The sequence below is a fragment of the Xiphophorus hellerii genome, chromosome 7 (genome assembly GCF_003331165.1).
Source record: "Xiphophorus hellerii strain 12219 chromosome 7, Xiphophorus_hellerii-4.1, whole genome shotgun sequence".
NCBI lineage: Eukaryota > Metazoa > Chordata > Actinopteri > Cyprinodontiformes > Poeciliidae > Xiphophorus > Xiphophorus hellerii.
Genome location: NC_045678.1, coordinates 5,551,902 through 5,567,322, shown reverse-complemented (window position 1 = coordinate 5,567,322; position 15,421 = coordinate 5,551,902). Strand labels below are relative to the sequence as shown.

Here is a 15,421-nt window from a genome sequence, read left to right as displayed (position 1 = left end):
CAAAAATTTTGATTCCAGTTCAAATGTGGATTAGTTTCACGTCTTTTGTCCAATCTGCAGCTGGAACACACCTGTCTCCACAGCACTGATCTTCCTCTGGGTGTGTGTGTGTGTGTGTGTGTGTGCAGTGGCAGCAGCGGAGGCAGTCACCCCAGCAGCAGCAGTCGCAGCAGCAGCAGGGAGAACAGTGGCAGCGGCAGCGTGGGCGTTCCCATCGCCGTGCCAACGCCGTCCCCACCCTCCACTTTCCCAGGTAACAGGACACTTGCTCAATGTCACAGCTGCAGTTGACGATGTGTAGCTGAATCGAGGGCTGAAACGATTAATCGGATTAATCGTGATGAAAGCATTAATCGTGATGAAAGCATTAATCGTGATGAAAGCATTAATCGTGATGAAAGAATACCGTTCTCAAAGCCTCAACTAAGCCAGAACTGTACAAATATATACATTTTGCATTTAAGATGAAAAACAAAACTGTGTTTGTAAATAAGTTCTACCCAGAACTCTTGTAGTGGCAGCTTTAGCTCCGCCACCCCAAAAAATCTGTTATGAAGTGTATTATTTTGTTGTGCTTCCTTTTTTGAATTGTAAATTAAACAGTAATTTTTTTCCAAAAATAATTAGCTGTTTTTTCTTCAAAGAAAAATTTATAAAATAACACCAAACCAAAAGGATAAATCTTTCAACGGGAGAAATGATCAAAGATTGAAATTCTTTAATTCTTTTCTACCTAGAAGTATCAAACCAGTTGACAAGGGGCTCTACTGCCCCCTAAGGGTCCCTGGCAGCTCAATTCTACATGGAGTAATAAGAAATGATCTTTGACCCTTCTGCCCAGACCCAGTTTACATCCACTAAACCTTTATCCTTTAGGACACTCAAATGGATTTCTCCGTGTAATAATTCTGCAGGTTCTGTAGCTGCAGGATGTACTTGGAGTATCTATGCATAAGGTTTGGTACTAAAACAAACCGCAGCAGCAGCAGCAGCTGTCCTACTCAACCAGTCCTGCAGCAGCAACGTCCATAATAACAGGTCTTACATTTTGTCATGACAGGACTATTTAATCCTGTATAGTTTTATGTTTTTTTCCCCCTCATAGTCTTTTCTGTCAGGCAAAAGTCTGAGTCACTCTCAGATATCATTGCGTTGTAATACTAAATCACTTCTAACATACCCTTGCTAGCTAGCTTGTTTGTACACTTCTGTGGAGATGCAGGTCTTAGATTCCATTCATAATGGCACTAAAAGGTCTTAACCTTGAGTTGGTGAAACCTACAGAAACCCTGTCTTTATTCTTCCCTCACTCCCTACTTTAGCCTTCCTTCCTAACTAGCTCCTCTTTCTCTTCCTTCTCCTCTTCCCCAAGTCTCCCCGACTGCTGGACCGTCCAGCTCTTCCTCCACAGCTCCAAACTCCTCCCCTTCTCCCTCGCCGACTCCTTCCTCTTTCTCCTCTTCCTCCTCCACCACCACCTTAACCCAGCCTAACGCACCCCTACCACCAAACTCGCCCGCACACCAAGCCGACTCGTCTCCTCACACAAGCTCCCAAACAAACGTACCGAACACCAACACCTCCCCGCCTTCTAACCCTTCTCCCAGCACCTCCGAAGGCCAGTCCCAGCTGTCTTCTCTTCCTCTTCCTGCTCCTCCTCCTTCACTCTCCACCTCTTCATCACCTGCTGAAGGTGAGTTTGTCCCAGAAGACTTCAGTGGCTCAAACCCAAGTTTTTTTAAAAGGTGTTTTAATACCTTTAATACCTGATAGTCCAGTAGACTTGGTTCATTTGAACACCAAAATTGCAACATTTGTTAAATTTTTAGATATCAAACGAACCAAACCTTTTGAAAAACCTGTTCCCCTCTCCACCTGTGGGGGCGCTGCACTGAGAACCACTGAAGGAAACAACACATGAGTGAAGTGCAACTTCCTTCTTCGTAAAATGTTGACAAAAATGGAGTTGTCTCTTTTGTTGTCGGTAAAAGACCACAAACCATTCGCCTGCTAGCACTAGACTCACGCGATTGTTTTGGTTTTATTTACCCAGAATGCCCTGCCTTTTAGTCCACTTCTAGCTCTTGGAGTTGTCTCTGGCATTTGCACCGTACCAGAGTTCACTTCAACCAAACCGAGACCAAAATATTTTTTTGGTCCGCATTAGAGTTTAATTGCGCGTTCACACCTTCCCAAACGAACCGGACTTTCTAGACAAACAAGCAAGAGTTCAATTAAAGCGGACCTGCATTCAGGATTGGTCTGAATGCATCCTTAGTATGTTCTCTTCACATCCATTGTCATTAAGAGATACAGCTGATCAAATGTGACCCTTTTGGTTGCCTTTTTCCTCCTCATAAACTTTCTACTGATGAATAAGAACTGTGTACTTGCTTTCACTACCAGCAGAGGGAGACAAAGCTTGTTCAATCCACTCCAGGTTCCTTATAAATCAACATTCTTAAGATTTGTAACAGAGTTCCTCTCTGCTACGTCAGGTCCCTTCGTCCCCCAGTTCTACAGCATGAACCGGCCCCAGCCTCGACAGCAGACCCCACAGGTGGGGGGGTCACTTCCATACCGCCGACCCCCTTCTGTGACTGGTCAGCCGATAGCCAACCACGTCAACGGAGGACCCTACTACAACCAGAGCCCAGGTTAGCCTTTCACTGGAGCAACACTCAAGTTTACTCATCACTGAAAATATAACAGAAGGATGTCTTTGAAACCTCATTTTGGCAATTTATAAACACTGATTTTGTATAAATTAAGTCCTGATAAAGCAGAAGTCTTATTTTTTGGAGCACTTTACGCAATCACAGGTGAAACCAGAAGTTTACATACACCTACTAAAAAGACACACACACCTTTTTTTTCTCACTGTCTGAGGTTAAACCAGACCAAACTTCTCTTGCTTTAGGTCAATTAGAAAGGTGTATGTAAACTTCTGATTTCAACAATATAAACATAAAAGCCAATGAGAAATTTCTGGTTTTAGCATAGTGGTAATTTGATTTATTGATAAAGTCGGAGCTCAGATTTGGGAATGACATCACTCCAGAGTCAAGAGTTTTCTAGTTGGACATTAGAAAAGCAGCAGGTTCTGTGTTTTGGTGTTAACCTTTTACCAGTTTAGCTTTTTAAATACTAAAGGGACATTTTCAAGAGTACAAACGGTCAGGAGTGCTATTAAATACCGTGATATATACAAATGTAACTAGTTTTCATGTGCACAGCAGCCATATTGGATTCTGAACTTGAGGGGTGGTTTCTGCGATTCTAACTTTTGCCAGTCAGAATTAAGATTTCAAAGGGGTATATTTGTCTTATTTACAAATGTATACTGGATTTGAAATGACTGAAACTTCTCAACAGTTTTACACTGGTAGTTTGAAGTCCTAATTGACTCCTGAGTGTGTTTGCAGCCTCGCCTCCACCTCCATCGCTCCTGCAGTTCACCCCTCAGCTGCCTCTGATGGGTTTCGTTGCTCGAGTTCAAGAATCTAGTGAGTCAAACAGTCCCTGTTGAGTTTTGGTTGTTTCACAAATGAACCGGCTTGTGTTTGTCCACTAATGCTGATGGTCGATCATTTATTCTCTAAAACATCCCTTCACCAACAGTTACAGACATTCCTCCTCCTCAACCGTCAGCCGACACGCCTTCAGGGCCCGATGAGACTCCGTCCACCCCGAAACCTTCAGAGGACGGACACGGTGAGGAAGACTCTAAAGTAGTGGAGTACAGCGATCCGTACGCTGAAGAGGACCCGCCGTGGGCGCCCAGAAGCTACCTGGAGAAAGGTATGTCACAGAAACGCACTCAGGATTTCATACCTGTTGGTACTATTTTGTCACATTAGCCATAAATCCCATTTTACAGCAGGGTTATACTTTCACTATCATCACAATTTTTTTTATTCTTCCACAGAATTATTTTCAACAAAGTGGATTGAACACAAGTAGCTTTTTTTTTTTTAACAGCAGTAGCCCCTTTTTCATTGATCATATAGCTGCGCAAAATGGAATTACAAAAAGAAATTGGTTTAGTGGAAACATTTTAAAAACTGACAGTTTTTCAATACAAAGTTCTTGCGCTAGGATGACGCGGTTTGTTTGCCGTATCAAAATTAGTGTATTTTGCGAAACTGCAATTATCTGCGTTCCCATTGACCATTTAATTGCACAAAGTGGAATTTCAAAAATAAATTTACTTTATGGAAACACTGCAATTTCAAAAAATCCTGTTTTTCGGTACAAAGTTTTTGTGCTATTGAAATTTCACAAAACTACAATAGGAACTATTTTTTTGCATCACATGAATGACGTGATGTTATTACTGGAGGAAATGACGTCAACAGGACGTGACAGGAGGATGAATGCACGGCATGTTTTTCAATAACTTACTGTAACATGTGAACAAGCTTATGTGATTTTATTTGCGTTTCTTATTGAATGGAAACAATTGCGTGATTGCGTTTTTTTCCCCCAACATTAGCGGAATATCGACACAGTTTCCCACAGATTTGTAACAGAAACGCAGCTACTGCCGCAGCACAAAATATATTTTTACTCGTTGACGGGTTTTTTTGTGTCGCCCTCCAGTGGTGGCTGTGTATGATTACACCGCAGACAAGGAGGACGAGCTTTCCTTTCAGGAAGGAGCCATCATTTATGTTGTCAAGAAGAACGAGGACGGATGGTTCGAAGGGGTGATGAACGCCACCACCGGCCTCTTCCCAGGAAACTACGTAGAGTCCATCATGCACTACGCCGACTGAAACCGCCTGAGTCTCGCTCACAGGTGGAGTTCATTTAAATCTGCGGCTCACTTCCTTTGAGCAGGAGAGGGGAACTCTGGTCGGCTTTTTATATGTTCCTCCTTTGGGATCAAACTATTCAATTCAGTTGGATATTCTGATTATTTATTGGACTGGGTTTTCGTTGGCTTGTTTACAAAGTGTTTTAATCTCCCAGATTATCTTCACAATGTTTCCGTGCGCTCCATTTATCTCGGGTGAATTTCAGGTGATTTGCACACGAGGCTGGTCACGTTTTACTAATAAATGAATAACTTGCTTATACACAACATGTTTTAGCTGTGAGTAAATCCATTCATCAGAATGCTGTTCCTTCATTCCTTCTTACTGCAAATACAGACAAGCGGTAACAAAAGACAGTGTGGAAATACTCCTGTGAAAACTCTACTTTTCCCTCCACGTTTCCCCGTTATATTGGTCATAAATCAGTGTAGAATTATTGGAATAGACACACATGGCAAAACAAATCTTCTCGGCCTTTCCAAAAGTTGCATACTGTGCCTTGCGAAATTATTCATGAACTTTTTCACATTTTGTCAACCACAAACCTCATTGCATTTTGTTTAGATTTTACTTCATAGACAAACAAAACGTAACGTGTAATTGTGAAGTGATATCGACGTACCCTGCTGCACTTTTCTTTTTCTATTGAGGTCTAAAAGTGAAAGTTTGCACCTGTTCGGTCATTGAGTTTTTAACGCTTTAGTCTGGTGAGGCTGAAACAGCACAGCTGGTTCCTGGACCTTTTGAAGGTGTGTGAGAATCTGTTTAGTTTGTGTCAGATTTATGTTTCCTCTTTATTAACTTTCTAATGTAACTTTACCATATGTCTTTTTTTGTTGTTTTTGGGTTTTTTTGCATTTTGCCATGAGGAGAGTAAGTGCCAAAGGACAAAAGAAAAGATATTTAATTACTATTTTTTATGGTGGTTCTTTCTGTCTTGTGATTATTAAAATCAGGAAGATTTCGCCATCTGGGCCAATGAATTTTAACACAAACAAAATGATTCCTTTTTTTTCCAGTTTCGACTGAAGTTATTTTAACTTATATTTTTAAATAATGATTGAAAAACCCATTAGATTTCATAAAGAAAACATCATTTAAAAAATGTATGGGATTCCATTTTTTTTCTTCCTCATCTTCCCTCCAATTTTCTGAGGCTCCCTTAGCGCCCCCTGGCGGGTCACACATTTAAAAACACTGGTTTACAGTACTGACAGTAATGACGGCGTTTTAGGGCCACGATGGATGGGAAAAAAAGTACCGTAGTACATTTGTGCCAAAACAACAAAAAAATCTGACATTTGAGGTTAATCTCAGAAATTTTCTACAAGAACTTTGTACGTTTCTGAGTTTGAAAAGGTTGAAAATCAGCTTAAAAAAAATCTAAAAATTTGAAATTAATTTCAAAAGATTTCTAGAAAAAACTAGGAATTTTTTGAGTTTCAAACGCTGAAAATTTTCTACTTTTAATGCTCAGAAAATCTCCAAAAAGTCAAAAATGTTTGACTTTTGAAACTCAAAGATTTCCAAGTTTTTTTTTTCTGAAGAAATTCTGAAAATTCAAAATTTCTTAGAATTTTGGCAGGAATTTTCTCCTCCCTTTTTCTATCTACAATGGCCCTAATGCTCTGTTCAATAGATAAAGTCACAGAAAAAAACAAATTTCTGTTTTTGCTGCAGGACGCCCTGTGACAACACACACTTCAACTAAGCAAACACGTCCAGCACTTCTTACAACAAGGTTCCCTCACACACTACAAACCAACCCAAACTCAAGCAGAAAAGCACTAAAACAATAAAATACTCAAAGTGGAGAAACCCCCGTTACCTTTACACATTACACAGGCAGAAAGCAGCCGTTTTATTTTTTTCATATTGCAATAAATCAAAACATGTGAGCCCAGATTGCAATCCTCTCTCAGGCTAACAGTAAATCAGAAATCTCTGGTGATGGACGCCCATGTTTCAGACTCTGAGCCGCCCCCGTCTTTGTGGTTGTGAATTGAACCCAAACAGTTTGCCAGGTGGAGATTCTGAACCTGTCGCCAGTTTTAAAGTTTACAGCGTGACTGCCTGCATGCCTGATATATATACATATATATAACTGACACGTGTATTTACTATTTTATTTCATAATATATGTCTTTGTAGTGTTTTGGTTTTTTTACTGTTTTAACCGCCTTGTTTTATTGTCCGGTTCTTCATCTGAAGCGTTCTGTTCTTGTACAGTTCTGTGTTTTGTTTCCGTGCCGGCGGAGGGTTTGGACTTGGCAGCGTATCAAAGATGGAGGCGGATATTTTGTGCCAAATGTACGTTTGTGTGTGACGTGACGTGAATGCAGGTATCTTGTGTGTGAGTCAGAACCAAACTTGTGAAGCTGGACCTTTTTAAAAACAACATATCCCTGTGCAGTGTTTCAAGAGGCATTTTAAAGCGAAACTAGAAAAGATGACTTAAAATATTTATGAAAATCTGTGCACAATGTGACGTCACAGTGTCAGAAGGAGCTTATCTGAGCTTCTAATCAACACGTCATCTTGGCAACTTTGCTTTTCCTGCAGCATCCCTTTAAAAAAAATGCCGACGGAGAAATCAGCTGTGAAACGGTACAGACTCCTTCAACAAATCGGATGTTCCAAAGTAACATGTTTTATCTTTGAAATGTTTCCCAGGACCTCAATAATCACATTTTAGCATGTGTATGTTATTTTTTGCATCAACACTAAGCACAATTTACTTGTGATTTGAAGCATTTTTGAGGAGATTATCATCACTATTATTATTATTATTTTTCGATGTGCACTCACTTTTTGTAGGAGACTGAATTTGGACTGGGATGAAAAAGTCTAAATATTTTTGCTTCATGTCTTCATTCCTTGTTTTGTTTTTGGGGGTTTCTCTGTTACGTGTTTTCCGTGGTGTTCCTGCATCTCCCTAGTGGAACGTGTTCTCCGGACGAGCTTTCTGCTTTCAAAACGGAATCTGAACTCTGGGCACATTGCTGTTTCGTAAGACAGAAAGCAAAAGGAAATTACTAATAAATGTTTTAACAGCCTTCCTCTTTTCTTGCCTCTTTCTCGCACATTTACTGTCAGAAAATATACTGTTATTTATTGCTTTCTGCTGAATCCACTCAGTATCAGTAAACTCGTCAGGTGTAGTTTGTCACCCAAAGAACAACATGTTCTGGTCACTTTTTCTGATTTATTTGCCAATTTGTTGTAAATAATCACCGTTTCTTGTTTGTTTGTTTTTTTCTAAATCAAAGGGCTTCTACAAAGGACTGCACTTATATTCTGTTTATTCTATTACAGAAAATTGCTCAAGTTCCAGTTATTTAGGGAGTCATTTGTGAAGAGGACCAGGGCAGATAGGAAACAATAGATTTCATTAAAGACAGTCAGCGATTATTTTGAGTCAAGGCATCATAAACAGACAAATATCCATTATTGTAATGTGGAACGTGCAGGATATAGCTTTTACTCATTTTACCAGTGGCCAGTGTGTACAAAACTAATCAGCTGGTATAACATAACATTACCAGGTAAATTCTGAATAATTAAATAATTTTTTTAAATTTATTTATTTGTAAAATCCTATTGTGGAACTCCATACAATTTTTTTCAATGTATATGTTAGTGTCAAAACGTACACCACGAAATAGTGTATTTAAGTTAATTCATCTTCTAGTTTTACAGATTTTGTTTTGACAGGACAAAAAGAGGAAATTGCGTCGTAAGGGCCGCCGGGTAAACTGACGTTAGAGAACAAGGCGAAGGGAATCTGGGGTTCCCACTTTCATAATGGTGGTTTAATTTGAATAGTTTTTATAAACCATAACTATTTTTATTTCTTCACCTAGTGCGCCTGATGAAAATGGTATTTAAAACCTATTTTTCATTTGAAAATAAAAGTGAAACGCCAAATAATGAAACTACATGTCCCGTGATGCAACTCAACGGAAGTGTCCTATCTCAAATTTAAACGGCTAGGTTCTCCAGGAACCAAATTTTAAGGCCGTGAAACGCTTTTTGGCTCACATGTCCGATTCAGTGAGGCTTTATTGGTTTCATACGACAAGCTGTAGTCACAGAGTCGTTCATAGGAGTTTCTTGGGTCGCAATGTTAAGTTTTTGACTGACTTCTCTGTCTGTTTCTAGTTAGCATTACCATGTAAACTATGGTAAGTTATTGCTAGCAGAGCTCAGGATGCTAATTCCGAGTCAATATTTTTATTATGGTGTTTTGCGGACGTACTCAAACATGAATTAAGATTTCTCGACCAAGATACCATTGTATCTTTATTCATTTAGAAGTACGTCGTTTTGCTTTTTTTAGAAAAAGCAGCTAACGCTAAAGCGGAACGAACCCGGGTAAGCAGACCACCACAATGACTCTCGCTCCGAAGGAACTGTCGAACCTGCTGAGCATCATCTCGGAGGAGGCTTGCTCCAACACCTTCGAGAGCCTCTCGACCCACTTCCACCATTACTTCGGGAAGGCAGAGCACTTCAGGGTAGGCTCGGTGTTGGTCATGCTGCTCCAGCAGCCCGACCTGCTACCAAGCTCCCCGCAGCGGCTCACCGCCCTCTACCTGCTCTGGGAGATGTACCGGACCGAGCCGCTGGCCGCCAACCCGTTCGCCGCTGTGTTCGCCCACCTGCTGAACTCCGCGCCGGGAGAGGAGCAGCAGGAGAAGGTGCTGTCAGGTAGGACTCCCGGCGTGATTTCTTTCTTTCTTTTAGTTTTGGGTTTGTTTGTTTTTTGACGAGAATATAGTCCAAGTTACAAGAATTAAGTTCTACCCTAATAGAGTCGAAATGATACGAGAATAAACTCATAATATTACAACTTTATTTTGGTAATATTCCAACATTATTCTCGAAATATTGACTTTATTCTCTTGCTACGACTTTATGCTCGCATTATTTCGACTTTACAATACTATCGTAGGCCTGTCGCGATAACAAATGTTACTGGACGATAAATTGTCCCAGAATTGTGATTAACGGATTAATTGTCGTTTTGAGACGATTTTCATCTAATATTATGGTAATGGCATAGTAATAACAATCCATTCTCAACGATCAATAAATTCTAATGAACATTTCCCACTGGAACTGGAAGACATTTTAAATGCCCAAAGTAAATAAATAAAAAGACAAATAAAATTTATTGTTGAAGTCTCTGTAAACAAAATTGTCCTTTGAAAATGGTTCTTTGAGACCAAAGCAGCAGACTGCAAACTTTTGTCAACCCGGTGGTTTACGGGGAATAATATGGTTTTAATTCAGAGGCTGCGAAAAATTTCTGATCCACAATGTTGGTCTGAGAATAAATCCAAAGTATCGTAACTAAGCTCTCACCAATAACAGCTGGATAATGATGCTTTCAAACAGCATTATTTCTATGGGATACTGAAGAAAAAAATTTTGTGAAGAGTATTTAATATCTTAAAACTTCTAATAATTTTTACTCGGCAATGTGCACATCTATTCACTAGGTGGTGCTAGAGAACCTTATTTCTTCTTGATAAAAAATGTGCCATTCTGAATTCTTTTGTGTGTGTGTGTGTGTATGACGCAAAATAGCATTTCTGGATTTGAAAGCCCATGTTAGATTTTTATAATTTTGTACCATTCATGTTCTCCTCTCCAAACAGCGCATACAACCAGAATTAGGATTTGTCTGTCATCCAAACGTCTTCAACTGAAAGCCGTGTGTCCGTTTTGTGTGTCCAGGTTTCCTGCCGCCCATCACCCAGCCGGAGAAGTTCTTCCTGTCCCAGCTGATGCTGGCGCCGCCCAGAGATCTGTTCAAGAAGACGCCCAGACAGGTGTCCTGCATGGACATCACCAACATGCCCCAGTCCATTGACATCAGTGGGCTGCAGCTGGCTTTAGCAGGTCAGCGGACGCCATGTGTCTTTTAGTTTCTTGTAGTAAACGTTGAGTTGAATCCGTGTGGTAGAGGTAAGTTCGTGAATTGAGATCGGAGGATCCAGTGTGTGTGTCTTTGCTTTGCAGAGCGTCAGTCGGAGCTGCCCACTCAGAGCAAAGCCAGCTTCCCCAGCATCCTGAACGACCCGGACCCAGACTCCTCCAACTCGGGATTCGACAGCTCCGTAGCCAATCAGATCATAGAGTCTCTGGTCACGGGGCCACGGCCGCCGCTGGAGAGTAAGGGTTTACTTTTTATCCCATGTTCTGCTTTGTAAACCGCACAGAGTCACAAACGGTAATCGGGTCGTTCTGCGCTCAGGTCACTTCCGGCCGGAGTTCATCCGGCCCCCGCCCCCTCTCCACGTGTGTGAGGACGAGCTAGCGTGGCTGAACCCGACCGAGCCGGACCACAGCATCCAGTGGGACCGCTCCATGTGTGTGAAGAACAGCACAGGCCTGGAGATCAAACGCATCATGTCCAAGGCCTTTAAGAGCCCGCTGTCCGCCCAGCAGCAGTCCCAGGTGGGTCACCATGAGCGGGACGGACTTCATTTAGCTCAGGCACAAAGTATCAAAGTATCTATATTTGTTTTTATCTTTTGTTGTTGTTTTTTTTGAGGGCTAGGACTTTAACACATTAATTTTGGTTAATTAATGTAGATTAATTAGATTAGATTAGAATACATTTTAACACGTTAAGATTTAATGCAATTAATTACATTTTACATTTATTTATTTTTTTATTTTACATACGAAAGTTCCGAGGCAGAACCTTTCTAGTCATGTTTCTGGTACATCTGTAAATCCGTCGCACAAGCGACATCAGCAAACAATAACAACAGATGACCAATCTGCTTCTCGTGGCCCAATGAGGGTTCAGTTCTGTTTCAAAAAACAAACTGCTGGAATCCTGGAAAAGACTATTGTTGTGCTAAAGGACTTAGCATATCAGCAAAGCTGTTCAAGCCTAAACTAGCATCTCGAGAAGACGCCTAGAGTCAAGCTGCTAACTATGTAGCAGCTAGCTAGCACAGACGACCCCATTGCTAATGTTGGCGTCCACAGTCCAGATTTCTAGAGAAGTTTTATGAATGATCAGTTGTTCCTGAAACACTGGAAAGATAAACGGGCATAAAAGAACTTTGTACCAATCTGATGGTTGGTACAAAGTACAACTAGACAACCAGTGATGAACAGTTGGATGTAACTACTGGAGGAAACAACAAAGAAGACGACAGGAAGCAGGAGGATGATGCCACTGCATGATTTTTAATGATTTATTGCGTGAACATATTCATTATGTGATTTTAACTGCATTTCTGATTTAATAGAAACGCCACGATTGTGAAATAGTTTTTTTCTTGTTTTAAATTTGTGAAAAATGGAAAAAGTTTTGTGAACATTTGTAATGGAAACACGGCTACTGATGTGAAAGGTTTTGTCATCAAGTATGGTGTGTTCACTGACCACAAAAACATGGGCATTTTTAAGTTACCCACCTGGATCTTCACCAGCTTGGTTTGTCAGTGCTGCTTTTCAGTCGGGCGCTAACCGGGCCAGCCGTTTGTCCTGTGTGCAGCTGCTGGCCGAGCTGGAGAAGGACCCCAAGCTGGTGTACCACATCGGCCTGTCGCCGGCCAAGCTGCCCGACCTGGTGGAGAACAACCCACTGGTGGCCATCGAGATGCTGCTGAAGCTGATGCAGAGCAGCCAGATCACTGAGTACTTCTCAGTGCTGGTCAACATGGACATGTCGCTGCACTCCATGGAGGTGGTCAACAGGTGGGGCAGGACTGGAGACTTTCGTTTTGTTTGAACTGAGCAGGATTTATGGAGAACGTGAAAATCACAAGAAGCAAATCTGCAACGAGTTAAAAAAAAAAGTTAGTGAGACATCCTTGGTGTAATTTTTTATTTTTTTTTAAATAAGTTGCCATTAAACTGTTGAGTCTGGATTACAACTCCAGACTCATTTCTAACAGTGATTGGACAGACTGTAAATGTTCTGCCTGGTTAGATTTTCTGTGTTGATCCAAGTTTCTTGCTCAAGTTGTTTAGGTTCTTTTGTCCTCCATCACCGTTCCATGATGCGCTCCCATTCTTAAAAAGTCTTTGAAAGCCTTCAATTCATATATCTAAAATTAAGCCCTTAAAATGTCTTAAATTCAATTAAAAATATGTAATTTGACCACGTGGTCGTGGCAGGACCATTTAATCTCTTATTCCATGTAGTTTATCTTTCTCACAGGATTTTTTTTGTCAGGCAAAAATTTGAGAGGCGCTCAGAAATCTTCGCTCCGTTCTCTGATTCGAAGTGTTTCAGGCTACCGCTAACTAGCTGCTAACATACCCTCGCTAACTAGCTAGCTTTTTTCATCTGTCATGAAAAACAGATGAAGCGTGTAACTTTATCACCAGTTGGCTGGACGGAGTTATCTTCGCTACAGGCTGAGACCCAAATGATTCTGCATGTATTCTGTACCAAAAAAAAAGCGTGACACTTTAAAATATAAAACATGTGATTTTCGTTGTGTACATTTATGTTGTGATACACGTCTTAAATTTCATTCATAATGGTCTTAAAATTTCTTTAAAAGCCTCATATTTGAGTTGGAGGAACCTGTAGAAACCCTTTGAACTTTTGATGATTGATTCAATAGGTTTGTTTCCCAGTGTGTGGAAACAGCCGAGCTGCACCTCAACACTTTGCTATAAGGGACGGTTTTGTTTATTAGTTGGGGTTGATTGTCCTTCCTCCTCCCTCCATCAGACTGACCACAGCCGTGGACCTGCCTCCAGAGTTTATCCACCTCTACATCTCCAACTGCATCTCCACATGTGAGCAAATCAAGGACAAGTACATGCAGGTGTGTTGATCGTCCTAAATTATATGTTCAGGTAGAAAATGCCCGTTAGAAGTTGTCCTAGTCAAAGCACAGCAGCAGCATGTAGCCCAACGGTGGGCGTTAGCTTTAGTTGTGGAGACTGATGCACTCCAGTAGGATTATGCTGAGTCTTTTTAACAACATGTTGATATTTTCAGTAGTAATGTGACATAAAGTGGAAACGCTCCCAAGGTGTGAATACGCCTGAGGCCTAGTCCTCATGTAGATGGACATCTGGGAAAACAGGTGACATTTTTAGGCCTTCCAGCTTTCCGTCCACACACAAACTCAGCTTAGTATCAATAAAAATGATTATTTACAAAAACTCAGACCAAAGTGGAGATTTGATAAAACTATGTATTTGTGTTTGCATGTGTACATGAGAAAACTGAGGGTTTTAGTATCTGCAACAAATAATCAATCTTCTTGTTTTCACATGATTCCCAATCAGCATCGTCTTATTTTATTATCTTTATATTCTAAAATACTATTCAAAAGTAGTTGAACTTACAAATCAACCTCCTGGTGAAAAGTATGTCTTAACAGGAAGTCCTGGTGGCTTTGAAACAATCTGATTGGCTGCCTTAGGTTTTAGCTTTGCACAACACTGCCCCCTATGGGTTTGGCATGTTTAAAACAACGTTGAGAGGCTGACCTGTTCAGTTCACCTGGATGAAAAATTTTTCTGAAATCAATCATGTGTGTATGATGTAATTTTTTTAAAGCAATGTGACAAAGATATGAGTTTTTAAAAAGCCTTGGCTACATGTGGACAGGGCCTCGGTCACTGTGTGCCAGATTTTCCTCATGTACGGTTTGTCCGTTCCAGAATCGGCTGGTCCGACTGGTCTGCGTCTTCCTCCAGTCGCTGATCCGAAACAAGATCATCAACGTCCAGGACCTGTTCATCGAGGTCCAGGCCTTCTGCATCGAGTTCAGCCGCATCCGCGAGGCCGCCGGCCTCTTCCGCCTCCTGAAGACCCTGGACACCGGGGAGAACCCGCCCGAACCCAAACCGACCAAATGAAGAGCCGCACAGAGACGCAGCACCACCTTGAGATGCTGGGAGAACAGCTTCCTGTTAAACAGCCACAGTGAAATCTGCAGCTCCTCACTGTGCTCAGAGTAAATAGTGTAAATATATATTTTTTTTAATCAGACATGAAGTCTTTTGACTTGCATCTCACCATCTCTCTGTGTTTTCTCTCTTCCTACAAAAGTAAAAAAAAATAATAATAACCAGCTTTTTGTCTCCTGAATTGATTTTATTGGCAACTCTTTAAACTTATCTCAGAACTCACTTCCTGAAAGGATGTCAGAACAGCCTCATATTCTAAACAGTTATTAAAAATAGCTGAGAAAGCTGCCGGTCTTGTGTCGAATCAAGAACTGGTGACTCATTTAATGATTACAGTTCACATGTGCTAAATGCTAAATAAGGTGAAGATGAGTCTGAATTGAATCTGGTCAGAATGATGTCACACACTGAGCTTGGTGGCTCAGAAACACTGATGGTTTCACTTCCTCCCACAAAGCTGAAATCAGATCGTTTCCATGGAGACATACAGTCAGTTCTTTGCAGAAGGGCTTTAATTAATTTAATTTAAATATAAACAGTCAAAGGTCAGACATAACAGCAGCTCAGTCGGATTTTAAGTTTACACTTTGACTAGGCCGCTTCAAAATCATAGTCCTGCTGCATAACCTGAGCTGGGTGTGTTTGAGTTCATCTGTGGAAAGGAGGGGAGTTTTTATATTCTTTTGTACACAACT

General features: G+C 40.9%; 2 protein-coding genes across 9 annotated transcripts in view; both read left to right on the top strand.

Annotated features, from left to right (window-relative positions):
* Positions 1 to 6,135, top strand: part of LOC116723018 (abl interactor 2-like) — a 31,084-nt gene extending 24,949 nt beyond the window's left edge. For 4 of the 8 annotated variants that reach the window (XM_032567519.1, XM_032567517.1, XM_032567518.1 and 1 more), the window contains 6 exons: positions 129 to 253; positions 1,373 to 1,693; positions 2,499 to 2,657; positions 3,426 to 3,506; positions 3,622 to 3,801; positions 4,603 to 6,135. In XM_032567519.1, the coding sequence (XP_032423410.1) occupies positions 129 to 253; positions 1,373 to 1,693; positions 2,499 to 2,657; positions 3,426 to 3,506; positions 3,622 to 3,801; positions 4,603 to 4,778 (1,042 nt within the window). In that variant the 3' untranslated portion in view covers positions 4,779 to 6,135. The remainder of the gene's footprint in view (positions 1 to 128; positions 254 to 1,372; positions 1,694 to 2,498; positions 2,658 to 3,425; positions 3,507 to 3,621; positions 3,802 to 4,602) is intronic. The other 4 variants (XM_032567522.1, XM_032567523.1, XM_032567521.1 and 1 more) reach the window with 1 other exon arrangement.
* Positions 6,136 to 8,782: 2,647 nt separating this feature from the next.
* cnot11 (CCR4-NOT transcription complex, subunit 11) lies at positions 8,783 to 14,892 on the top strand. The gene is made up of 7 exons (XM_032567840.1): positions 8,783 to 9,530; positions 10,563 to 10,727; positions 10,848 to 11,000; positions 11,083 to 11,285; positions 12,343 to 12,545; positions 13,534 to 13,630; positions 14,478 to 14,892. The coding sequence occupies exons 1-7, from the start codon at positions 9,212 to 9,214 to the stop codon at positions 14,673 to 14,675; spliced, it is 1,338 nt and encodes a 445-aa protein (XP_032423731.1). The 5' UTR covers positions 8,783 to 9,211; the 3' UTR covers positions 14,676 to 14,892.
* Positions 14,893 to 15,421: the final 529 nt, after the last annotated feature.